Below are 27618 nucleotides of genomic sequence, written 5' to 3' on the forward strand. Positions count from 1 at the left end.
ACTATATTGCAGCGTTTTACATATGGAAGATTATTACACTGAAGCTGTGTAAATTTTAGTTTCAAGGTAGAATGGATAAAAATGAAATGAAATGGCTGTATAGATGTTATTACAAGAGAAAGAGCTACTAATCAATTGCCCGGCTCTGCTTTTACACAAAAAAAAAAAGAGCTACATAGTATCTAGTACCTGCCCCTTTGTTTAAATATAGCATAATTAAACTAAAAAGCAATAAACAGATTTTATCACAAAAATAAAACTAATATTTGTCGAATGTCATTACCAAAAATTAAGAAATATGATTAACTAATATTGTTTATATTGACATTTATACACTTTTATGTGTGTGTTCTATTTCTTATTAATATATACAATTGTCTTAAATTGAAAAAACTATAAATCATGAAATATTAAAAAAAAACGTAACTAATAGAAATAGAAGTTACTAAACAACCTATAGAAATGGAAGTTGCCGCATAAATATTTGGTCAAAGAGAAACTAGTAAGCAATCAAAAGCAAAATTGAATGCGAAACACCATCACTGCGGCCGGTATAATAAGAGAAATGACTAACACTAAATTGTGATTTGCTTCAACCCAACGAAGCATGTAAAAAAGATTGCAAATTGATTCTTAAAAAAAATACACAATTGCTAAAAACGTTTGGAAATATCTAAAATTTTCAATCAGCTGGAGACACTAGTATATCAAACTTTAGAAGTACTTCGGAAAAAAAACAACAGTTTAATCAAAATTTCGGAGTTCGTATGAAATAAAGGCTATGGCAAAGCTCACAGTAAAGTTACAACAAAAATGGCTTATCATAAGTTTACGCACCAAAAACACATCCCAATTCAACCACCAAAGGATGCAAGTTGAGTGCAGCTTCTAGCACATCATTATTCTTAAGTACTTGGTACTAATTGTGATTTACTAATTGTCCAATGACAATTAAGTAGTTGGTTCACCTAAACATCAACATTAAGAAACATATTTGGCATATTCATCTCACTATGGTGATAACTGAACAGTTCATTATTAATTATGGGGTTAGATGCTGCATTGATGCAATGAATACAAGCTAAAGCATACATCTTAGAAGAACTTGTACACGGGTGTAAATTTAACTTTACTGTCAGCATTTTAGAATTACTATGGTGTCTGCAATGTTCAGTTTACATTGCATGTCTACTTCAGCATTAAATTACATCTTGTAGAATGCAAGGTTCCTTTAGAGGTTTTCCTATAGAACAATTAACACCAGGTTGAAACATCTACAGACATTAAACACAATTCAACAATCCATGATCCCCAAAATTTGTAGTATATGTAATTCAAGATATCTATAATGGAAATAAGTTATTTCCAATCATGGCATTGCCAATTGTCTTCAGAAACTTTACATGTGACATAAACAGGAAGATATGCTGCAAGATTTTGGGTTCGTAAGTTTTGCTACTTTAAAAAGTAATATCGGACAGGACTTGAGCCAACCAACATTTAGGGTCCAATTTTGAAATCTTCACAAAACACTTCAACAATAAACCTACCAGATAGGATCAGCTCATTTCCTTGAGCAATGCCCTGATTAATAAAAAAAATTACTCTCGTGCTCTAAAACACAAACTACATTTCAAGCTCCAATGGCATCTTTTAGATCATGTTTACATCATAATATGACCAGGTCCAAAACAGATTCAAAAGGTGTTTTCCCATTCTTTATCACACCAACAAAGTGCCTACAGGACCTGTCTCTCTCACGTTGAAGTCTTGATTTTTGTTTTTTCTCGAGGTGGACACCCCAGCCAAGACTTCATTCCATCATATACGGCAAATCCTATTGCCACTGAAGGAACAATCTGCCAATCACAACAGTCCAGTTGGATATCAGTTGGCAACGCAGTTAGCAAGAATTTGTGCACTATGTTTGCGAATAAATCAAATTACTGACAAACTCTCGCATCAGCCATAAATAGATCAAATAGTAGTACAAGAATCACACATCAACAAATATTACATGTTAGATAAGGGCAATTTTCAATAACACAACTGAAGAATAGCATTCACCTTCAAATAGTTGATGCTCAGACCTGAAAACATCTGTTTCCAACCTTGTGTTCGAATAATGGTCGATAGTCCTTCAAGTGTTCCTCTGAATTTGGGTTCTGCTAATTGAAGAGAAGACATGTGGCTTTGACCAACTGATATGCTCTGTACCTGAATACAACCTCACATGAACAAAAAATTAATCAAAGAGAAATCCCTGGACCTTTTGTCCAAGTTGGTTCTAAATGGATCAATCATAGAATCCATCCAAGATAAACTGTTCAAATGTCATTAGATGTCGCAATATAAGATACCTGCATTTGTCGTTTGACAGTATCCAATGGATAGGTGAAAGTTTGTCCTAATAAACCAGCTAAAGCACCACAAGCAAGCTTCATAACAACAGAGGTTTGATGCTCCACTGGAACATGACTTTTTAGTTCCTCATATATGTAGAACTTCAAACCAGCATAAGGAAGTATTCCAAGCAGTGTTGGACCTGATAACAGTCAAGAATTTTCATCCATTAATGGACATGCAAAGTAAATTCATATAATAATAACTCCAAAGCCAACAAGATATATAACCAGCCTAGTAACTCTGGATCTATCAAGCGCTGAGAGGGGTCTAATCATTTTTTTGAGTGCAAAACTTTAGGAAAGGTTTACACCTCGAGAGATTTGATCCCTCTCAAAGCTTGATAGATCCGGAGTTAAGATAGATCTAGGCTGGTTTAATTAACTAAGTCACCTGACACGGTGACACGGGACACGCAGGACACGAAAATTCGTGTCCGACACAGGGACGTTGACTCCCCGGAACAAGGCATGTAGGACACGTTATATATTATTTTATTAAATATATATATATATATATATATTAAAAATTAGATATTTCTTACACAAATTCTCATTCATGATACAAATTCAGACATAGATCTAGATTCTACATTGTAAATTTAAAATTTGTAAGTTTTACAAAGTAACATTATGCATACAAATACAATTGTGACAGATTCATCAATGATCCAATAGAAGAAAGACAAGAAACTGCAATTTTCTCCTGAAGTCATCAAAATCAAAATGTGTTACATAGGTAGTAGCAATGCCAATGGCAAATAGAAATGCAAAATACAAAACAACTACTACAAGTACAAGACAGTAGGTGGCTCATGAGACATCAATCATCATCATCAAAATCAGCATCATTGTAATGATCACCACTGCCCTCCTCTGTTGCATCCTCCTCCTTTGTATCCAATGTCATCTCTGCATCTGCTGATGTGGAGGATGATCCCTCAACAATATCACCATCACAAAAGTGACAGGCTCTAGCACTGCCTCATTAAGATCCAAGTTGGCCAATGCCAACTCAACATTGTTGTACAAATCCATATCATCAAGAAAGACATCCCACATCTGTTTTTCCCTTCAACCACTCATCCCTCTGCCTGTAAATAAGACGAAGGTTGGTGTGCACATAAAAGACGAAGGTTGGTGTGCACATACACCATTATCTCTGCCCTAGATTGCTCAAACCTGCTCTTCTTGACACTATACAAATTCCCATATGTGCTCCAATTCCTCTCGCAACAAGAGGATGAAGTCACCTGAGAGAGGAGTCCCATGGCTAATTGCTATAGAGGAGGGCTTGTTGCCCCATGAGTTGCCCACCAAGAATAGGGTTTCTTAGCCCCCTGTCTCTAATCACATCATATCCTACCAATCGAGTAGTACCAATGGAAAACTCTGCAAAGGCATCCTCCACCTCATCAAGGGATGCTCTATCCTAAAAAATCCACCTCAATACATCCTTCCTCCCCTGTGAAATTTCACCATCCATGTGAGGAGGGAATCTGCGGGAAGGTACACCATTCAACAACTCATGGTTGTAGTTTTTGAATTCAATGAGTGAGTCAAACAATGCAAAGGTGTGCAACTCTTGTCTCACATGCTAACAAGAATATCTTGTATGGTGGTGAAAAAGGCCTCTGATGATGTCTCATACTCACGGCACTCACTCTGTAAAATAATAGTCCTCACAGACTCAATCATGGAATCTCATCCCTCATAAACCTCTCCTAGGATGGGTTGGTCTATATCTGCAAATAGTAGCAAAGCAATGATAGGGTTCGTGATCTTAATAGTGATATACCCTCTCCCACTAAGCATCATCTAACACTATGTCTTTGACTATTTTTTAGGCAGCTTGGCTTTCTCCAAAAAGACCAAAACTCTGAAATAACCATGGCCCCAAGAGCAGTCTTGACCTCCCTCAACCTCTTTAACATGATGAATGAAGAGGCAAACAATGTATCTGCAATCTTCAACAATGATAGATGGGTGTATTCCTTGTAGATTGTGAGGGCATTTGTATGATTTTGTACAATGTTGCAAATATGCCGTGCATCCTCACCAACACTTCCAATCCAAGGCACATCAGAAGCAATAGATTTAAGCACTAAATTCAAGGAATGGACAATGCAAGGTGTCCAAAATACTTGTGGATATTTAGATTCCACAATCATGCCAACAACCTTGCAAACAGGTGCATCAACTGTAATGATTTGCACACAAGAATCAATGCCTACATCTTCAATAACTTTAATGAACAACTCTCTTTAGCTAAAGACACTTGTGTACATGCTCCAATCCCACGGCCTGGTAAAGCCAACAAAAAACCTTTCACACGGTAATAAGTGCTCTTGAAATGATCGTTGCAATAGTTGCATTTCCAAGCAGCATTGCCTCCTCCCTTCAACTTGCTTCCTGGCCCTTGAACTCTTGTGACATACTTCCACAAGGGATATTTGTTTTTGAGCCTGTTGTCCTTCTAAATTCATTATGCCCTCAACATTTGAAGTTGTTGTTGCAGCCCCACATCCAATAGAGAAAACACTTGCAGACCCTGGTGAAATTGGAATAGGGAGGGCATCACCAATGGAAACATTCTTCCCCTTCCTATGCCCCTTCCCTACAACCCTTCATTGAGCCATGAATGTTGTAAAAAAATAAAAAATAAAACACACAAACTTGTAAAAAAAATCATATGCAAACTGCTATAATAAAAATGCAAAAAAAAAGAAGCAAAATGCACTTACCTGTTGCTTGAATCACCTCCAAAATGCTCCCAAACCCTTTGCTACAAGCTCCCACACACTCACAGCAAAAGACACTCAAGAATGAGTGCCAAATGAGCCCAAAACAGACTTTATGGTCCGCTTGGCACACTTTTTTAGAGGACACATGTCCCGAAATTGGGACATGAGGGACACACTGTCAAGATTCGTGTGTCCCTCGAATCCCACCCTCCAGTGTTGTAAAATGTAACTAGGTTCGGTCTTCATAATGACGTGTAATTATGATCTTTGTAAATGATGAAAAGAAGAGTATAAAATTATTTTTATAATGCCTTGCTTCATGGGTTTCATGAGCAAGATATTTTATTTCTTAGTCGCTCCCATTGAGAGCCTTAGGATTTAGCATTAGAGTCAAAGAGTCAATGTCATGTATGAAGAGCCCTTCTTGGGCATGTGTCAAATATATGTAAGTCTATAAAGGTGTCTAGAAGCCCTCCAAAAGACAAGCACAATCCTCCTCTTCCTATGTCGGCCTCAAGATGAATAAAGGAACTCATGTCGGCTCATCCTATGAAGACACACCTATTCGAAATGATATGCTGGCTTATTTATATTCACCGACAACTATAAATAGGTCTGAAGGGTCCTCGCATTAGGACAATTCATAAATTCGATATACCTCTGAGATTTTTGGTGGATAAGATAGAAAGGCAATTCGGATCTCCATAGAGAAGACAGATCGGATGTCTCTATGTATTTCGGATGGGCAGTAACATATAAGAAGACAGATTTGGGATGATAAAGTGTTGAAGGGATATCAGATCCCTCTAAAGCTCGGATCACAGTGGCAGCAAGACTAAAGCTTGGATCACAGTGGCAGCGAATATAATCACAATTAAGAAGTTCGGATGAATTACTTGAACGAAGATGAAGGGACAGCTAGATGCTACTTTGCAGTGAAGTGTACCTCTGTCTCGATCTCACATCAAAGTGCAGTAAGGCATCATTGATGACATAACAGTTCGTTGGTGATACTATTGTGGTAAGGTATCATCTCTGTGATCAGGGCTCGTGAAGGAAACAGTGTTGTCAAGGTAACGATGAAGATCTCAGTATCAAGGCAATGATGAAGATCTCAATGGAAGAGGAGTGAAGAAGAGGATTCACTAGAGAACGTGTCTTTCTCTTGGAGTGGCTAATAGGTCAAGTGTCTCGGTCTTGGTCTTGGTCTTGGTATCCGTCAATTGGAATCTCTATAAGAAGAATTTGTGTGGATTTTCCTCTCAAAGAGTGAGAGGTTTTGGCCCTGGCTCATAGCCTACATGTTGTGTCTTTGTATATTTATGTTCATGCATTAGTTATTGTTTGATGAAGAAGAACCCTAATAATCTAACAAGAAGAAGATCATAATCTAAAGAAGTAAAAAGCATTCACAAGCAGTTACTAATAGAAGAGAAATCACCTATAATGCTAATAACCTAGACTTCTCAACATCCGGGACACGTCAGACACGCTGAAGGGACACGTGTCCCAGCAAATCATGCTTAATTTGTGGGATTCGGGACACGTTAGGGGTTTTGGACAAATCCAATTTCTTAGATAATTAATAATTATAATTATTAATTATTTTATTTTATTTTATTTTTTAATTTAATTTGTATTTCTATGTAATTTGACCATGTCAAAATGTTTAGATAACATAACACAACAGGACATTACAAGTTACAACATCTCTTCCATACTGGGTTGGAGAGTGTCTCTCGGCGCAAAAATGCAATAAAATTGAATTTTAAAAAAAAAAAAAAAAGATATTTATAAAATATTTTGATTGTGAAATGAGAGAAGATTTTTAGGCATGTGGTATTGATGAGCCATGGTATTGTAACAAAGCCTATTTACATGCTAATAATATCCATTGTAAAGTGGGGATGACTATCTATACTTAAAAATATTGTTGTATTGTAAGTATTTATTTTTTATGTGCTAAAATATGGTTACAAAGGAGCAGTTTCGAGGGGGAGTTTAGAAGATTCGAGCTACCTAACCTTTGCGTGCTCCTCTGGTTCGAATTCCTCTCTCTCCCCTGTTGGTCTCTTGCATGGCTTCTTCGGAGTTTGTTTCGGAGGGGGCCCGCTCTCCTGCTGCACCCCCCTGATGAGGCAACCTCTGTGTTTGCTTGTCTTGTCTCCTACCTCGGCCCCCCTCGGGACCGACCTGCTGTGACCAAGTTTGTAAAAAAACTTGTGGATATCCCTAAGAGATCGCTCTTACCCCCTCTGCCAAGTCATGCTACTCTCTCTCTCTTTCTGAGAGGAGTCTGGTTGGACAATTTTCTGGCCTCCAAAAACTATTCAAAAATGGGTTGAGAGAAACTGGTCTCACTCAACAAGGGAAAATATCCATTCAATTTAGTGGAAGAGGCTTCTTCACTTTCTACTTTGAATCTAAAGAAGACAGAGACTTAATATTCAGAAATGGTCATTTCATGGATACTAGAGGTCTCTACTTAAATAGATGGACCCCAGACTTTGATCCAAAGCTTGATGTTCCAAATTCAGTCCCAGTTTGGGTTCGTCTTCCCCACCTCCCTCTTCATTGTTGGGGAGATGAATCTGCGAAAGCAATAGAAAATGTTGTTGGAAAATATATTGACCGAAGAAAACCAAAAGTAAATATGAACGCATGCGCAAGAATCTGTGTGGAAGTTGATTTGGGAAAAGAGCTTCCAGAAGCTATGAAAATAAAGGTTGATCAATGGACTCACATACAATAGTTGGACTGCGAGCAAATTCCATTCAAATACAAAGTATGTCATGAATATGGTCATTTCGCAAACAGAGGTTCAAAAAAAGAAGTAGAAGAATCAGTGGAAACACAAGAACCACAATGGGTTCCAGATAAAAAGAACAAATTTGGTTCCAAGGTTTCTAAGACCTCTGTGCCCTCCTCCTCTGCTCCTAGAGATGCTCCTCCCTCCTCTTCCCCTCCCATCTTCGACTCCAACCCTTTAGCCTCTCTAGCCTCCCTACCCAATCCTTCCCTAGCTAGACTGGATATTCCCCCTCACCCAACCTCCTCTCCCCTTTCTCGCCTTACTCCCTCCTCTCTCCCCCCTTCACCCTCAGATTGATCCCTCTAGCCCTCCCTCATTTCCTCTCCCTCCTCCCCTCGAAGGCATCCTCACCAAAAATCAATCAAAGGATTCTCTTATTCTCTCTAATAGCCACAAGAGGTCTGGAAGGAAGACCAATAAAGAATGAAGTGATTAAGCAGCAATAAAATAAATGGCATTGGGAACCCAACAGCCAATGGAGACATATATTGGAAAAAATATTGGAAACAAGGAAAAAACTCAACAGACAGTTAGAGGGAAGGGTCCCTCAACCCAAAATCAAAGTAAATAATGAATATGGTCTCTTGGAATTGTAGGGGCCTCGGACACTCCTCAAAAATCAATTCAGCAAAAGATCTTCTAAAATCAAAATTTCAAAACTTCTTTTTAATCCAAGGGACCAAGTCCTCTGAAAAATAAATGACTCAAATCGTTCAAAAAACAAAAAATTATGATGGAATATCAATAAATGCAATAGGAGCTTCAAGTGGAATTTGCACAATGTGGAACCAGACCACTTGGGAACTATCAACTCATCTCAAAGTACTACATTGGATCAAATCTGAGCTAAGAAATAAAAGTACACATGAAATCAAATTTGCCTCTATAATATATATGCCCCTCTCACTACCGAGATAAGGAGCACGGTCGGCACTCCTTGACTGAGAATCTAAATTTGGATTCGAACAACAATATTATTATAGGAGAACTAAATGTAATCCTAAATGCTAATAAAAAGCAAGGTGGATGCTTCCAAGTCGATCCCTTCAAAGAAATCCTCCAACATATCATAGAGAAGCACAACCTAATGGATATAGCAACAAAAAATGGGAAATTTACTTGGAGTAACAAAAAGCTAGGAATGGGCAACATTAAAGAGTGACTAGACAGATTTCTTATTCAGGACAGTCTCATATCAGAATATAGCGCAGCAACTTCAAAGGTTACCCCTTCAGCATCTTCAAATCATAAGCCTATAGCTATCAAATTAGGGGAAAGTGAAAATTTGGGCCCCCTCCCATTTAGATATAATCCTCTATGGGCTACCCACGAAGAAGCAAGATCGGTGATCACTGCAGCATGGAAACAAAGCATAAATAGTTTGCCAAGCTTTGTATGGGAGACAGTTAAAAAAATGTCAAAAAAAAAACTTTAAAAACTAGGAAAGAACAAACTACAAAGAACCTCAACAAAAGAAAATCAAGTTGCAGAAAGAGTTGGAACAAGTGCAAAAAGATTTAGAGGGAGAGGTGACAAAAGAAAAGCAATTTAAAGAAAAAGAACTACACAGGGAAATATATAAAAACAAGAAGAAAGAAGAAGAGTCATGGAAGCTAAAATCAAGAAATTTGTGGATGCCAGTTGGTGATCAAAACAGCGCTTTCTTTCATAATACCACAAAAATGAGAAAAATAAAAAATCATATAGATACAATAAAAGGAGAAGGAGAGATAGAAATCAAGGGACAAGAGGAACTAAAAAAGAAGCTTATAAGCATTAAAAAAATCTGCTAACAACTAATTCGGTCAATCCAAATTTTGATGAATTTACAAGTTATAACCCCAAAAAATCTCTGAGGAGGCAAACTCGGAAATTTTAAAAGAAGTGGATGAAAAGAATTACAGTCAGCAATATGAAATCTCCATCCAGACAAAAGCTCTAGGCCCTAATGGATTTTCGATTGCTTTCTATCGCTCCTTTTGGATGATATTAAAAAGGACTTTCTTAAGATGATCAGGTGAGTTTTTTGAAAAATGAAAATAGGCGGATTCACTAACTCCACCTACCTGACGCTTATTCCCAAAGAATTGAAGCCTTCCTCCTTTCAGGGATTTCGACCCATATCTCTCTGTAACTCCTCATACAAAATAATATCTACGATTTTGGCCAAACGAATAAAACCTCTTGTACCTATCTTGATCTCTATAATCAAGAAGAATTCATTCCCAACAGGGAAATTGCCGAAAACATAATGGTTGTGCAAGAAGCTATCCAATCAAGCCTAGCAAGAATAGAAGAAGGCTTTATCATGAAACTTGATATGGCCAATGCCTTCGATAGAGTCAATCACTCCTTTCTCTCAGTTGTCCTTCACAAATTTGGCTTTGCTTCCAAATTCATTGATCTCATAAAAGCCTGCATAATAGGCCCTTGGATTGCCCCCCTTATAAATGGAAGGCCTAATTGTTTTTTTCAAAGCTCAAGAGGCTTGAGACAAAGTTGCCCTCTCTCACCTTTCCTTTACATAATAATGGTTGAATCTCTCAGCAGGAACTTGGAGCAAAGCAAGAGGAATGGCTCTATCACAGGACTATTCTTTAGCAAAGGTGTCAAGAGTATCTTAGGTGGTGTTACATGCATTGTGGCACGAATGTTCAAAAGTATCTTGGATAAATTTTTGGAGGTTTCTAGTTCTCCTAAACAACTTGAAAAGCAATATATATGGCTGGAATGTTCCAGCAAGAACTCTTCAGAGAATATCCCAAATATTAGGAGTTCCCTTCCAAGCAAATTGGGATCATTTTAAGTACTTGGGATTGCCCATTACAAAAGAAATCATGAAGGCAGAAATATGGAATAATTATATAGAAAAAATGAAGAAGAAAATTCAACAATGGGGAATCCTTTGGCTTAACCTTGCAGGGAGGATAACATTGATTAAATCAGTATTAGTTGCTCTTCCTCTCTATCAATTTGTTATACCAGCTGGAGTACACAAGGAAATCGAACTAATAATCAGGAATTTTTTTATGGCAGGGGGGTAAGAATGAAACAAAAAAATTCAACCTGGTAAAATGGAGCCAAGTAATTGCACCTTTTGAAAAAGGAGGTATCTCCATCCGTCTTCCTGGGTTAATGAATATAGCCTTAGGAGCTAAGGTCATTTGGAGATTTATAAATGGAGAATCCACTTGGTGGAAGAAAGTTTTAGAGGCAAAATATCTTAACTACCCTCGCTAATCCTTTCTCACTGGAAAAATGCCTATCAGGCCATGTTCTCAAATTTGGAAATTAATCAAAAAAGCCCTCCCTCTTGTCAAAGAAAACACATCAAGGATCCCTGGGGGTGGTCGGAACAAATATATTTGGAGCAATAGTATAATGGGCAACCCTCCTCTCTCAAATCTACATGGTATTCAAAAACTCAAAAATTGGATGGTCAACAAAGGAATTTGCTCTCTGGAACAAATATCAGATTGGAACAAGAATGACAATTCTTCCTCCAGTTTTCGCCCCAAACCTCATACCTCAATGGGATACCCTCCTGTCTCATCTCAAAGGTGCAGCACCAATCAGCTATGGCCAACAAGACTCCTTCAAATGGAATCCAACAAGAGGAGAGTTCACAGTCAAATCAAGGTATTTGAAGCATTTCTATCTATTCAGATCTTGTTATTTCTTGAGCATATTTGTATTGTCATATATTTTCATATCAGATCTATAGTAAGTGGTATCAAAACACGTTCTTGGGCAAAAGTGGAGAATTTTTTTTATTTTTGCAGGAACTTTCTGGGGCGGCAAGTTTGCAGATCAGATCTGTACATTTTGGGGCCAAATCTAATTGCAAATATGGATTCTTTGTGAAAAATACCCAAGTTCGAAAAAAATTGGCCATATCGGAGTCTGGATGAAGGAGATATCGCTGATCTAAAAATAAGTGGTGTGGCAGACATTTTTCGGGGCGGCAAGTTTGCAGATCAGATCTGTATGTTTTGGTGCAAAATCTTCAAAATCTAATTGCAAATCTGGATTGTTTGTGAAAAAATACCCAAATTCAAAAAAAAAATCGGCTGAATCGGAGTCCGGATGAGGGAGATATTGAAGATTTAAAAATCAATTAGGTTGCAGACATTTTTTCGGATCGACGGGTTTGCGGCGTAAATATGTACGTTCTCGTCCACAATATGAAGAATCTGATTGCAAATCTGGATTGTTTGTGAAAAATACCCAAATTCAAAAAAAAAAAAAAAAAAACCGTTGAATCAGAGTCCAGACGAGGGAGATATCGCTAATTTAAAATCAGCTTTTTTCAGAATTTTTGGTGACGGCGAAAGAGTTGCAACGCAGATCTGAAATTCCAGTGCCTAGATCGGGATTTCTATCACATGGGAAGATGCAAAATGGTCATTCCATTTCCGAAAACAGGTCATAATAAAGATTCTGAAAAATATTGACTAAACTGCGACCACTCTAAATTTTCACCAAGTGAGTGATTTTTTCATGTCGTCTAGCAAGATGCTTTTTACAGGAAAAGATAATGGCCCTACTATTGAAGAATTCATACAGAGACAAAAGTTCACATATGAGGAACTCTAGAAGGATTTAGTGTGGCTTGGTTTCAAAGATGAGACTGTCAAATGGTGCTTTTCACTTGACAACAAGCAGTTGACCAAACTTTCAGATGTAGAATTTGAAAGAGTCCTTTTAGACAAATGGTCTCGGGCTAGAAAATAAGATAAGGGGAAATATGTGGGGTTATTTCCTACTGGTATATCCTTATTGCAGGTTCATGGATTGATTCAAAAGGAGAAAATCATTGTGTCTACAAATCCGAGTTGTAAGCAAAATCTCATAAATGTCAACTTGGCAAAAAAATTACAAGTGCCAACAAAACACATAGAGCACATACAGGTTAATAACGAGCAGGTGCAAGTTTATAAAGATTTAAAGATTTCTATGGACAAGTATGTATTGCATTCTAATTTTTATGCTTCAGATATGGCTAATGAGGATGTTGTTTTGGGATACCCGTGGATGGATTCGGTGAGTACTATAAATATTAATGTGCAGAAGAAATTCCTGACACTCTGGTATAAAAAGAAGAAAATTACATTACAAGATATTTCCATCAATAAACAGGTAGAGTCCACGGAGGCTGAAGCAGAAGATGTTCCAGGGACTGACATATCAGATGATGAGCCATTGATGGTCGACAACCAAACACAAACATCAAACCAAACACCAAAAAAACAGGTAGAGTCCAAGGAGGCTGCAACAGAAAATGTTACATCAGATGAGGATTCAGTGGTTGAAGTAGTATTGGAAGATAAGAAACCACAGCAGGCACTACAACATGTACCAGATAACAATCTGGCTCCATTAGGTGGTAAATTAAAGAAAGTACACTATTGGTTAAACCTTCAGCATATCACCACCCACATCACCCAACAAGAAAACAACCAACAAGATGGCAACGAATTAGCCACAAGGACAACAACCCCCGCATGATAGATAGAGAAGAGCGAAGATCCACCTACTACACATCAACACAAAAGAACTGCCAAGGTCAACTTCCATCTCAAGCGAGCGAGGCACCAGCAAGATCGAGGGTTCACCTTTCTCTTGGATGGCTAGATGCACGTGCATAGTACCAATGGACTACTCTTTTGAGTCAATCTTATTATCTGTGTTCTTCCCATGTTTCGAGGACGAAACATGTTAAGGGGGTGGAATGTGGTATACCTAGGGGGGATAATATGGGATACAAAGGGAGGTACCCAATGGAATAATAATTGGATGGGAAATAATAATAAATAAGGTGGTTAACCCGTATCATGTAAGGGACCACAAGTAGTTAGTAATAATGTAATAAGTCCATGGTATTAGATAGATGGTATTGACAGAACCATGATAATAACCCATGGTATTGTATGTATGAGACCTATATAGAGACTCCACATTGAGAGGTGTCAAGGAATATTGTATGAACAGGCATATGGCTTGTGGAGTGCTCTCCTTCCTTAAGGAGTGAATATATGGTGTTTCCCTACCTTAAAGGTTTGATTAATAAAAAAGCATTTCTATCTATTTCTATCTTATTATTTATGGATATATTTGTATTCTCATATATTCTTGGGTCAGAGTTATAACAACAAGAGAATCAAGATCATCAGGACTGGTCCCTTTGGAAAGCAATTTGAAAAACTGAAAGTCTTCCAAAAATAAAAATCTTCATATGGACTATGTTAAAAGGGAAAATACTTACAGCACAAAACCTTAACAAAAAAGGTATCCTCGGCCCCTCTTGTTGTCCCCTGTGCAAAGAAGAAGAAGAAACAATCCAACACATATTTTTAGAGTGCAACTTTGCTAAAGAATGTTGGACCTTGTTGGTTGGTCCGATTGAAGCAACAATCAATACCAATCTCACCATAACTGAATTCTACTCAAATTGGAAAGATAAGTACCCATACTCCTTAAAAAAACAACTCGATAAAAAGGTTTTGGAACAGTCTTCCCTCGTTCTTATGTTGGCAAAGTTAGCTTGCAAGGAACAACAAAAATTTTCAAAACATCAACCCAGAAGTAAGGAAGGTTCTTGCTAAAACTTGGGGCTTGCTGCAAAATTCATTTTTGCAAAAGGAATGAAAAGTCCAGATTCCAGTCTCCTCCAACATGAAGAAAAAACATGGATGAGTTTATTACCAGACAAGGCTCAGAACTTCAAAAGTGCTCCAAGAATAGCACCAAGTAAATACAAAAATTGAAAAATTCGCCTTAAAGAAAGGAATTTATGATGTGGCTAAGCACTCTATAGAGGCCATGTTTATTCTTCAATAGGGCCTCAAAATCAAATGCAGGCAAAGCTGGCGCTGGTGGTTATGTTATGGATCAAGACAAGAAAAATGTTACAGTTTTCCAATGGGGTCTTGGATCAGAGTCCAACAATAAAGCTGAAGCATATGCATTTCTTTTGGAATCTCAAATCCTCAAAAGAAAAAATTATTTGAATCCTGTCATATTTGGAGATTCTTCAATATTAATCCAATTAATGGTAAAGAAAGAAAGGCCGAAAAATGCTGGCCTCGGGCAAATAACAACCAAAATTCACCACCATCTGAAAAATCTGGGTAATGTCACCTTCTACCACATTCTAAGATAAAATAACGAGAATGCCGATAAACATGACAACAATGCGTTTGCTCTTCCCCAGGGAGTTTAAAAATTGAAAATGAAATCTCAAATCAAATCATCCCCTAATTCCTCTTGTCCTTATCCCTTTCTAATTCACCTCCTCGTGTTTTGGATAATCGTCCTAATAATCTTGCTCTATCCTGCCCCTGTCAGCTCTATTATCCCAAAGCAATCTGTCTCAACCCCATTATCCTTCTCAAGTTGCTCCTCTTCTGACTCCTATCCTCCTCGCATTCCTCCCTTCTCTAACTCTCGAATCTCGTGTTTGACCTTTCGCTCTATATTTCCCTACCTCCTCTTCTCCCTTGCTCCGTATCCCCTTCTCTTTTGCAGGTTGATGTCCCTGCATTCCCTCTCTATCCTTCAGCTCGGCGCCTTCCCCTTCTATGCATTCTCCAATCACGTTGGTTGAGCATCCCTATTCTGGTGAAGTGTCTCTCTCCTCCAGCAGCATTCCTTCATATATCCAACTGGACACGATGGACTGTCCTCCTAAGTCTCATCCTTGCACCCACTGCAAAGCGCACAAAGGAGTGATGGAGCACATAAAATCAACGTTGGAGCAGTTGCGCAATCAAACAGGATCGGAGAATGCTCTCATCTTTGAGCAACTCAGTAAACACAGGGAGGAGTTCGAAAAACTAAATAACAGATGCACACACTTGGAGAATACATTCAGTTTTCTGAGAGAAGCAATAGCCAAGAAGCCAGGGGAAAGCTCCAATACCCTGGATCGAAGCAGCAGAAACCAGCAGCATTTGGAAAAAACAGTCAATCTGTATTAAAAGGAATCATAAATCTACTACATATAAACCATTTTGTATTCTGCCAGAAGGATGCTTAGATCTAGTTATATTCTGATCTTTATCTCTTGCTATGAAATGTAAATGTAAATTACTGCTTCAGCTGTATGTCAAGATCTACAAGCTTGGTACAGTAGGCAAATTAGGAATCTTCGAAGTAAACTTAGCAACTGGGAAAGATTATGCTATGATTTTGTTCTCCTATTCTTCCTTGCTCTCTTCAGCAATTTTGTAATTGGAAGCATTGCTTCCCCCTCTTTTTGGAATGACAATCAAAATACCCAGACTTTGTTAAAAAAAATATGGTTACAAAATTATTATGTTAATTTATATAGTAAAATGGATCTTAATTTACAGCTACTATTTCTATCTTATATATTGTAATGTGATAGAGAGTTTAGAGATATCCCAAAAGTAAGTATAATATATTTGCATTTAATTTGATTAAAGAATTATAAAATTAAATTCAAATACTTTTTTTATAAAATATTTTGATTGTGAAATGAGAGATGGCTTTTGGACATGTGGTATTCATCAACCATGGTATTGTAAAAAAATCTATTTACAAGGTAATAATATCTACCGGCATGAAAATCCATAGTTAAAAATATTATTATATTGTGAGTTTATTGTAAGTATTAAAATTTTTATGTGCATATTAATTAAATTTAAATATAATTTCAGAAGTATTTTAATTTATAAGGTAAAATAGATCTTAACTTATAGTTACTACTTATATATTTTAAAGTGATATGTATATTATGGTTTTCTTTTACCTAAAATGTTACTCGTAATTTTATTAATAAAAACAAAATTACAATATAACGAATTGAATTTTATTATTTTTAACACTTTTAACTTTTTACAGCTTCAACATCTCCCCTTTATTGGGCTCTATATTACTTTTAACCTTTTATTATTATTTAACCGAGATAACATATAAATGTTTACAAATCCTTTACCTTCTATAAATTTAACATAATAATATAAATTTAACAAAGCCAACATGTAAAAATGTTGACAAGTTTTCTTACATTATACCTACACATCTCCCATATATTGAGATGTAGAACACATCTCGGCTCAATAAAAATTTGGAACTATCAAAAACCCAATTACACTTGGTTCAAAGCGTAATTCTACTTCCAACTAACTGAAAAAAACTTCATTCACTTCTTGAACATATTTCCAAAAGCCAATGTCTAACCTCCCAGCAGGCACAAACAGTGAGTCTCTTGAATCTTCAGCTTAAACTCGCTGACTTTTTTCAGGGGAAGAAAAGTTGCACCCCCCATTCCTTGCCTGCATGGGAAACTTTATAGGACTTTCAACTCATGAGGCAAATCGGCTATAAAACGTTTCCTTCTTGTTTTCATGCATCTCCACTAATACTATAACAACACATGCTTCAAAAAGCAGTCTTACTCCATAATCAAACTAAACTATTAGTTCCAAGCAGTCCAGCAATAACGGGCAATTTTGACTTAAATAAATAAGGCAACTGGAAAATCTACACATTTCCCAATGTGTAAAGGACCCAACGTCAGGTACATCCAACCAAAGTGAGAGATTTTAAACAGGGTTGTAAAAGGAACAAAATTTGGGATATACTACCATATTATATATTCACAATCACCAAAGTAAAACTTGTTTATAAAAGAGCAGAAAGCTGATTACCATGTCAGACTTGTTCGCTTTGATTTCAAAGTTTTAATGTTTTTAACAGGAATTCAAAACACCAAAGCGAAAATGGTGTATACAAGAGATAAAGGACAGAGAGAACAAATGCAGTCATCTCAGGCGTGGAAGTATAAAGAAAGTATTCATTTACAAGCATCTTATACTACTGCAGAACCACCACACAGAACTCACATACCTACTCCTCTGTACAGACCACGCAATCCACTTTCCCTATAAACTTTTGCAAATACATCGGTGACACCTCTGTAGGCTGGCTGGAGACATTGGGATCTCAGACTTTTATCTAGCCCTGTCGCACAAGAACTTGTTACCTGCAGAAATTAATTAAAGACGGTAATGAACGTGTAGAGGTAAGTAATCTGTGGAGTTCGTTTTCAATAAGCAAGCATATAATCATGATATATAGATGTGATATTTGAATTGTATCCTCTAAAATTACAATTCATTGAATCAATAAATTTCTATCTTTGAATATTAAACTATCTGTATTTATCACTGAATAATGAATATTAAAAAAACAAGTATCATCGCACATTATGCTCATCTGTATCAAAAGATTAGAAGCCTCGAAAGCAAGCATACACACATAAATCACCTATGATAAGTGTCAGCTAAAACATTAGATATCGTGAGGTGTTTAATTAACTGTACATATATGGAATACCAGAAGGAACAAACCGGCCCTAGGTCATATCTCGCAGATTATGCTTATCTGTATCAAAAGATTAGAAGGGCTCAGCGGGAAGAGGATTGTACCACGAGAGAGCGAAGGGGTCAACCTGTTCCGAATAGACAACATGGATTTTGGAAATGTAGTTGTACTCTTACATCAATCCAGATCAAGAAGTATTTCCATCCATATCATAATTTTCTGTCTTTTAGCACATATGGATCCTTGGATTAAGTTCCGACGATAATCTGCCTCGGCAGAATAACGGTTTTGAAAGAAAGAAGGGGTCATATAAAGAAGAACAGAGCCAATTCGAGATCCAGAGCTATCAGTTCCATATCAATAGTAGATCTATCATGAGCATGGATCTAACATGAGCCCAGAGGGATCAAATTTCTTTAGGTGCAAAAAAAATTGTGTAATTTTTTATTGTTTAAATTGTATTTTTGAATGTTATAGAGATTACATAGCATGTGCATTGAGTCATTTTATCAGCACATATTAAACTTGTTTTTTATTATTAATATATTTTTAAGTATACATCAATATTAATTCATATTAAAATATTTTATTCATAACTCACACGGGATATTTTATCCTACACAACATTAAAAAATATTATTTTAACATTTTTTTCTATATATATATAACCTATGTTGCATGAGTTTTTGGAATGTGAGAACGTTTGGAACTCGGGTACGGGTGTCAAGAACGGCTAGAGGTTTCCCCAAAATTTACAGGAAACGGCTAATCGGGAGCGTTAATATTATATAATAAAAATATAAAATATTTTTTTAATTATGTAATTTATATAATTATCAAAATTAATATTGAATCAAAATATTCAAATATTAAAATCAATTTAAATATATAAATAATAAATATATAATCTCTCTTATATATAAATATATTCTGTGGGTGTCTCTCTGCGTGAGTCTCTCCCTTTTATATATATAAAATATTAAAATGTCAAGTTCATTATGACACATGACGAGTCTTTGAAACAATCTGGCTTAAAAATACAAAGGAACAGTTTTACCTATGTTTCTCTAGTTATTCTTAAGAGAAAAAGTAAAGCAACTCTAATGTTTAAGCATTGACTGCCACATACAATATGCAAACACAATCTTCTGCGATATATATACATAAATAACAAAAGAAATACTCATCAACATGACATCCCAGATATCACCCTTACATCGAGGTGCCACACACTTCCTTAACCCATCAAGAGATTGCTCCAGTTTCTCAATTAAGGATATTGGTGTTAAGGATGTCTTTGGCCTTTCTTCCTGCGAAGGTTTCAACTTAGGCTCATGTTTTGTGGGTAGTTCAGCATATTTCTCTAAAAACTTTGTATTCCCCAACCTCAGGGAACGCCGGAACTCCAAAAAAAATAGTCTTCAAAGCTCCCGGAACTTTCCCAAGCTCCCATTGCAGCTCCTGCTGAAAAGGGAACGTTCCCATATAGTTCCAAAGTTCCCGGGAGCGTGGGAACCATTGGAACGGGTTTCCCAACTCTTGGGAACTTTTCCCGTGTAACATAGTATATAACCCATATTTTTTTACTTCTAATTGCTTTAGATGAAATTATATTAGGTCATATGGACAACTAATTAAATATGCATAGCATATTTTTTTTCTATTTTATTATAGCCAACATTTCTTTTCTATTTAGAAAATATTTTATTTTTATTTTAAAGACGGACATACTTACACATCGCCTTCACACTGGGCTGTAGAATGAGCCTCTCGGCTCAATGAAATTTTCAACCTAACAATAAGTGTCGGTTCAAACTTCAAACATTAGATAAGTGTTGGTTCAAACATTAGATATCATGCTGTGTTTACTTGGCTGTTCATAACAAGGCATACCAGAACGCACAAACAGGCCCTAGGCCATATCGTGCGGTGTTTACTTGGCTGTTCATGACAGGGCATACCAGAACGCACAAACAGACCCTAGGCCATACAGCAGCTCCGTTGATGCTAGAAACTCAGACAAACAAGACTTCATTTGTATGCCTCAATTGCTATATTGCACCGAGTTTCAACGTTGGGGGATGTGAGGACAGAGGGATGAGTGTACAGGTTTTAAAGATGACTGGAAGGTAACCCCATTTTCCAGGGGCAAAAAGAGGGCTATGGAAAAAATATATTTAAAAAAATCAAATATTCGTATAAATGTATGAAACATAGAACTTAAATACAACTCAACCAAAGCAGTAGCCTGAAGGATTGACTTGACTGGTTGATGCTTTTGTGCTAAGTTCACAGAGATCTCAAGATCAATCCCCATCAGAGGTTACCACTTTCCATCAGAAACTCAAGGTAATAAGGGGGGTATGCACTCAGCAAGGGCAGGCTGTTACCATAACTTGAGTTTGTCAGGGTGGGGTAAGATTATTTCTTTGTCAAAAAAATCTCAATAAAAACAGTTATTCCTAATAACAGGTCTGAAAGGCCTTGTATGCATAAATATTAAACCCCCCACGAAAACAGTCTAATGCTGTTAATTTCCAAAACCAAATGGATAACTTGATGAATTGCAAAAGCCTATTGATGCAGTTTCATCCCAAAATCAAATGGAAAACTCTTTGAACTGCAAAAGACTACACAGTTCAATACTAAATAGTATTCTGGCATGCACTGCATTGACATTACTTGTCATGGTTTGAACACCAAACTACAGACCTCCCCCTATTGTTTTGTATGGAAACATCTAGGCGAAGTTCCTCATGTCCAAATTAGGGCTTCCCCCTGCACTCTCCAAGCCCTAATCGAAGGGGAAATACTGGGGACATATCCCCCAAGGATCAGGATGAGGAAAACACAATAGATGCATCCCAAAGGAAACATGTATAACATTAATGTCCATCTAAAGCACATCCTTTGATATCATCTGCCAAAGAATAACATCTATAATTGCAAAAATGTCACATTTAAAACTTGTAGATAAAAAACAACAGCTGAAAGGGAAGCTAAAGGGTAGTTCAACATAGACTGCAACATTTCATAACAAGAAATTTCAAGAATAGTAACCAATTCTAGAATATCAGAAGATACCTTGACAGACTGTATAATATATTGAAGTAACAAATTTCTACAGAAATCTAATTGATAATTTTATTATTTTGAATTTTAGAATTTATGCTAGAAAAGTAAAGTCTAGATTTACAGAATTTAGTTTTTACAAAAAAACTGGGAGCTGCTTCAAAGTCCAGAAAGGAGGAGCTACCAAAGTCACATGTTAATTTACCTGATAAGCCAACTTGGTCCGGGCTAAATCCAAGGGATAGGTAAACAGAACTGATGTTCCTCCTGCAACTGATCCAGCTAGCAGATCCACAACAGGACCTGTTCCCATGGCAGGGCAGTTATTTAAAATCCAGCAGCGGTATTGTTCATATGTCATAAAATGCAATGCTGCATAAGGGACAATTCTAAGGACACTCGCTCCATTTCCTCTGGAAAGAGAAATAAAAATCAGAATCTGCCACAAAAATACAAATAAAAAAGGAATTATTCAGATAGTGTTAAAGAATATTTACAAATATGCAGATATAACCCTGTCAGTGGATAGCACCTTACTTGTAAAAGCCAAGGATTCCTTCATTTTGCAAGATCTTCCCCATGGATCTCCACACACCCAGGGACTGAAAATCTCCACGCCTTGTCTAAATAAAAAGATCACTAATAAGATTCGTGACCGTGGCTATGCAAAACAGTAATGAAGGAACAACCAAGAAGATATGAATAAGAAGAATTAAATTATCAGACCAGACAGATCACCTACACTATATCAAGTCACCATACCCAATTAGGCCACCTACCCAATCTGCAAATAATATCGCTTAGCAGCCTGTATCCTATTTTTTGATCTATTTCATACTTGAAGGGGAAAAAGCAAAAACAAAAAATGTGAACTTTCAAAAGAAACTGACAGTGCATTACAATTTCCACATGTCTACTATTTCAATGTCAATATTAGAAACAAACAAACAAGGCTAGAAAAGTGGGGTAAGAAATGCCATTACCCAAAGGAATTAGATCTAATAGTGGAAAGTGAGGAGTTTTTCACCCCCTTGGGCAAGGTTCAATTCCTATGACGGCTTAACCCAGTGGGGCATCTTGAGGTAGTGGTCGAATGTGTAACCCACGTAGAGAGATTACATTAAATGATCTCCTGACCTGTGCACACATAAGTAGATGAAAACCCACCCCCAGGTCCTTCAATTTTTAAAAAGGAAGTTGGAGCAGGAAGGGCCTTTCTACGCCCTAATGAAACTATTGAATTAACATTTTCATGGGGTCTAGACCACAGAACCAACAATCAAACTGAAGCTTATACCCTGCTCTAGTGTCTCCTCGCTCATGAAAGGAACATCACCAGCCTCTCAATAATCAGAGATTTGCAACTGATCATTAACAGTGTGAAGAAAGGGATCCTCCCTAAAGAAGATTCAAGATATCTTAAAAGCAATCATCAAAAGGATCCTAACTGCGATAAAAAAAAATGAAACTTATGAAATCCATCATGTCCTCAGGCAAAATAACGTTCAGGATCATGAACTGGCCAATGAAGGATCAACCATTGCGTAAGTTTTAATTAGAATTAATGAGAAACAAGAAATCAAACCATTACCTTAGCAATATGCAAGAGATAAATAAAACAAATGGGCCAGGCCAAGTGGTGGTTGGTCATGATACAGAGCATGCAATCAAATTAATGAAATGTAATGAGGGATATAGGTAGGGTTAGAAGAGGCATAAGGTGCCTGAGTGCGGAGAGGAGTGTGTGATGTGGCATCAATTTCGACCTGGAGGCAAGTCGTACCCAATGAAAATTATGATCCCGCATGCAGAGAATTTTAAAGGCCGGGCGACGTATAATGACGCAGTTTGCAATGACAAAGTAGCATGTGCGGACTGGTGTATGCAGATTATTTCTAGATGTAGGCTGTAAACAGTACAACACAAGAGATCTGGTCTCAACCAATGTTTTTGAAACCGGAACCGGTGACCGGACCGGTCCACCTAATGAAACTGTTTACCGACCGGAACCGGTCTAACCGGGACTGGTTTGGTCTAAACGAACCGGTTTTAACAAAATATATTAAATAATTAATTTTTAATGAAACAAAACTATTTTTAAGATGTAAAACTATGATTCCAAGCCAATAGAGACAAAATATGCAAAGTTTGCTCATTTATATACCATGTAAAGGTGAATATATCAAAATGGCACCGAGTGCAATACATATCATCGACAAAATAGCAAAATACATAAGAAATGAGGCTCTAAATGGCCTATAAAGTCCAAAAACAATGTTGCAAGCTATGAGGCCATTGGCTTACTACAAGTCTACAATGTACACATGATCAATCATCAAGTTCATCACCACTACTAGACACAGGATCATCATCAGGAGCTACATAGACATCGTCTGGTTCTGAGTCTGAGGATGCCTCAGCCTGATCTACAACCTCAGTGTCAATGCCACCAATGACAATAGAAGTGGACCTAATGGAAGCACGAGTTTGTCGACCTACATGACTAGTGCCTTCCATTGGTTCTTTGCCTTTCCTTGATGTCGCTATTGATCCTGGTTCTGATGCCACCACATAATCTGCTTCATCCCCCGCTAAAGCCATGTCGATATCAAAATCAGCGTCAAACACAGGTTCTTTTGTCTCCTCCACCCATTCTGATGTTGGATCAATATCATCCAACACAATGGGATCTAGATCGGGAGTTTTGCTCATCATTTGGAGCTCCGATTGCATTTATTGTTTACCCCCAAACCATGAAATCCTGAAAACTATTAAGTCTGCTGAATTTTGAGTGAAATCTAAAATTCTAGTTTCTCCATATGAAATCCAATGAGGTCGAAACCACTCTCAAACATCCTGAGTCATTTCATTTTCATCCTTTTACTTTAAGAATTTAACATTACCATTTATTGCCAACATTGTTAGGGTTGAAACACCCTTAGTTTCCCCCCAAAAACCCTAAAACACAGTCAGAAATATGTTTTTTTAACTTTACGGTGGGTGTGCCTAAAACCAGCCGGTTTAGGACAAAACCGGCCGGTTTGATACAAACCAGCCGGTTCCGTCCTAAACCGGCCGGTTTTCACTGGTTAGGGCAAAAAAATGGAGAAATGGGCATTCAAACCGGGTTTTTTGGCTGGTTTAGATCGGCTGGCTTGCTAACCGGCCGGTTAGACCGGTAACCGGTTTTTAAAAACGGTTTTTAAAACATTGGTCTCAACCATAGTTTTAAAAAACCATCCAATTTGAACCAGTAACCAGTCAAACCGACCGGTTAGCTCAACTCAGACATCAAATAGGCAAATAAATCAGATTTGGGGACTAGATGGTACCGGTTTGGTAACTAACCAGTACCAATCGGTCCTAACCAGCCGTGTCCACTAAAAACCGGCTCAGTTCATTGATGGCACACATGGCAAGGAAAACTCGCAAGTGGTGTTTTTACTATTTGGGTGGTTTTTTTCAAAAACATGGCCAGTTTCCCTCAAAAAAATACGCCCCAGATATTTGTTTCAAGTGAAACAAAAATCAGCTAGAAATCGTTATCTGATCTTTAAATTTGCTTTCTTCATATACTCGAATGAACTCCAAAAAAACTGATATCAAAATGGTGTAGTCCAATTAATAGATGAAAAGGCTTTCTCGGCCAGAATCCATCAATACAATTTCTAGCCCTATTGTGATTTCTTGTTTTTTAAAATGCACTTTTAAATGCATAAATGGCCACATGATGAGAAACCCCTTTGCAAATTAAACAACTTAAACTGATTCTTAAAAATTTATACCAGATTTTGGCCAAAATTAACCAGAAAAAAGCTATTTCATCCATTAGTTAAACTATGCCTATCAAAATTATCCATACCTTCTGCAAAACATTTATCAAATGTCCTACGAGTCAAAACTTTTGATAATGTAAGGAAAAAAATCATGATCAATCAATAATTTAACTAATGAGATAGTGAACTTACATAATCATACAAAATGAACTCAAAGTAGGCTTCTAGTAGCTTGGGCAGAGAGCAGTCTCTCAGCATTGAGGTGAACCCATTTCTTATCAGAGATTGATATTATATGGCATTTCACGCAATCTACTCTATTGAGGTATTTTAATTTATTTGTGCGGACATCTGTCTGTACGGTTCCTAAAATCCTATGTGGTTAAAAACTTAAATATCATTAACATAAAGGATTTTACGTTATATACTGTATTTGGAATGATTCATTGCACCTATAGGCATATAAAAGCAAGAAAAGTCAGAATTAAACTCTACCAACCTGAAAAAGAATCTTGGTGCGCTCCAAAGGTGCGACTGCTGTCTTTGCAAAGCCACCTGCAAACCCTCCTGCAATTAGCTCCTTGACATACACAGGCATCGCATTGCATATTGCGAAACTTCCTTGAGCCGAGTGCTCCTGACTAGCAATCAGCGTCTTGGATGTAACCACCGTTGTCATAGCAGGTCCTTGAGGGGAACCCATACGTACAGGCCAATCAACTCCCACCTCAAATTCCAAAGTAGATATGTGTGACGTGGTTCCAAGGTAAAAAAATCAAGCGGTGCAGGATATTTGAATGAAAAACCAATTCTGGTCTACCGCCAATAGAATGGCAAAAGAATAAGGAAACGACCAGTATCCAGTCCGAATGATTTTAGAACATCCAAATCAGGTCAATCAAAGACAAATTTCCAAAGCAGAGAACCCTTTATGACCGCAACATAGTTTAAGCACAGTTTGCCAATCTGAAAAAACCTTTATTATCCCAAATAGCTTATCAATACCTTATATCTGGCTTCGACAAACCTTATAGCCCAAATTTCATTTGCAGTACTCGAATCTAGAGAAACCGTCACGACCTAACCCAGGTTGAACAGTATACGATTTCACCTCTGAGAAAACCAATCTATGAACCCAGATCAGGCTGGCAATACCCAATTCAAATGAGATTTCTAATACGCTGAGAGCAGATTGAAGGCCCCAACCAATATTAGCAATACCCAGTGTCCAAATTGGGATCGGACTGAAGAAATCCCTAAAGAACCCGATCAATTTTAGCAATACCCAGTGTCCAAATTTGGAGCAACCTCAATGACCCAAATCAAGAATTGAAAACACGCAAATATAGAAAAAAACAAAAAGCCTCCAAATAAGAACCGGGCTAGAGGTATTACCCAGTCTCCAATTTGGCAAACTCCTTATCCCATCGGTCTCTGGATAGGCAAAAGGAGAAAAGAACGCGCTGTAATGGCAGCCCTGAGATCCTCTTAACGCTCATCAACAGATACTTTCGTTCATCTGCCGATCCTGCTAGAGACATCAATTGCTGTTCGCTAATTTAGATAAAGATTTCGCTCCTTTACAGAAACCATACAACAGCAGCATCGGCCCCTAATTCTCTTATTCTATATAAGGAAAAGCTTTGCATAGAGATTCATCTGAACTTATACAGAAGGGGATTTGCAGCGCGAAACATCCGAGCAAATAAGAAGAAAATGAATGAAGGGTTCGCGTCTGCCTCCGCCGCTGCTGCTTCGGTTCGGCCGTTCTTTCTTCCTTAGCGCGATTGACCAATATTTCCTGCCTTGGGAACGTTGTGATGCACGTAGGGCTGCGTCTTTCCTTGACCCGTCTTGGTTAAGGATTCAAATTCATGAATTTTGAAATTCAGCAAATACATTAATGAATCCCAAGTATTTTTTATTAATATTCTCCTTATAGTCGGTTGGTGGGGTTGGCATTTAATTACTAAAGGAAAGAGAGAAAAATATTGTAATATTTATGAGGTTAAAGATGGAGGAAAAATGGAGATAGATTATTTTTTCATTTGGGTGATGTATTAGGTTTTTTTATAATAATTTTTCCACAAACTTTTTTGAAATAATTTATTTTAAATAAATCATTTCAAAAAACTAACGACCAAAATACCTATATAACTTTCCACAATATCTTTGAAAACTTTACATTATAATTAGATAGTCACCTCAACCCATAAATAACTCGACTCGACTTTAAAGTTACTCTCTTTGTTTTTAAGATTTTTTTAAGGGGAAGTGAGAAGACCAGCCATCTATATATATAATAATTTAAAGTATAAACTCAAAATCAAATTTCATCATATTTTTTAGATTAATCATTTTTCAAATCGAAATGTTATAAAATATATCATTCTTTTCCCTTTAGGGTTAAGCAAACTACTTTTAATGTGGTTACTTAAGTCATTGTTAGGGTTTTAAAGAAA

The 27618-nt window shown here is 37.1% G+C and overlaps 1 protein-coding gene across 1 annotated transcript; it reads right to left on the reverse strand.

Moving 5' to 3' along the window:
- Window positions 1-1541: 1541 nt before the first annotated feature.
- On the reverse strand, window positions 1542-27038 carry LOC149191245 (mitochondrial carrier protein CoAc1-like). Its single transcript, XM_089404141.1, has 8 exons — window positions 26552-27038; window positions 25656-26412; window positions 21918-22003; window positions 21586-21793; window positions 17832-17967; window positions 2361-2545; window positions 2068-2217; window positions 1542-1859 (listed from the first exon to the last, which is right to left on the reverse strand). Exons 2-8 carry the CDS (start codon window positions 25857-25859, stop codon window positions 1758-1760), a joined length of 1071 nt encoding a protein of 356 aa, XP_089260267.1. The 5' UTR covers window positions 25860-26412; window positions 26552-27038; the 3' UTR covers window positions 1542-1757.
- Window positions 27039-27618: the final 580 nt, after the last annotated feature.

This window comes from Pinus tabuliformis, chromosome 2_2, assembly GCF_031772625.1.
Source record: "Pinus tabuliformis cultivar Carrire ecotype Pingquan chromosome 2_2, CPIR1, whole genome shotgun sequence".
Classification (NCBI taxonomy): domain Eukaryota; kingdom Viridiplantae; phylum Streptophyta; class Pinopsida; order Pinales; family Pinaceae; genus Pinus; species Pinus tabuliformis.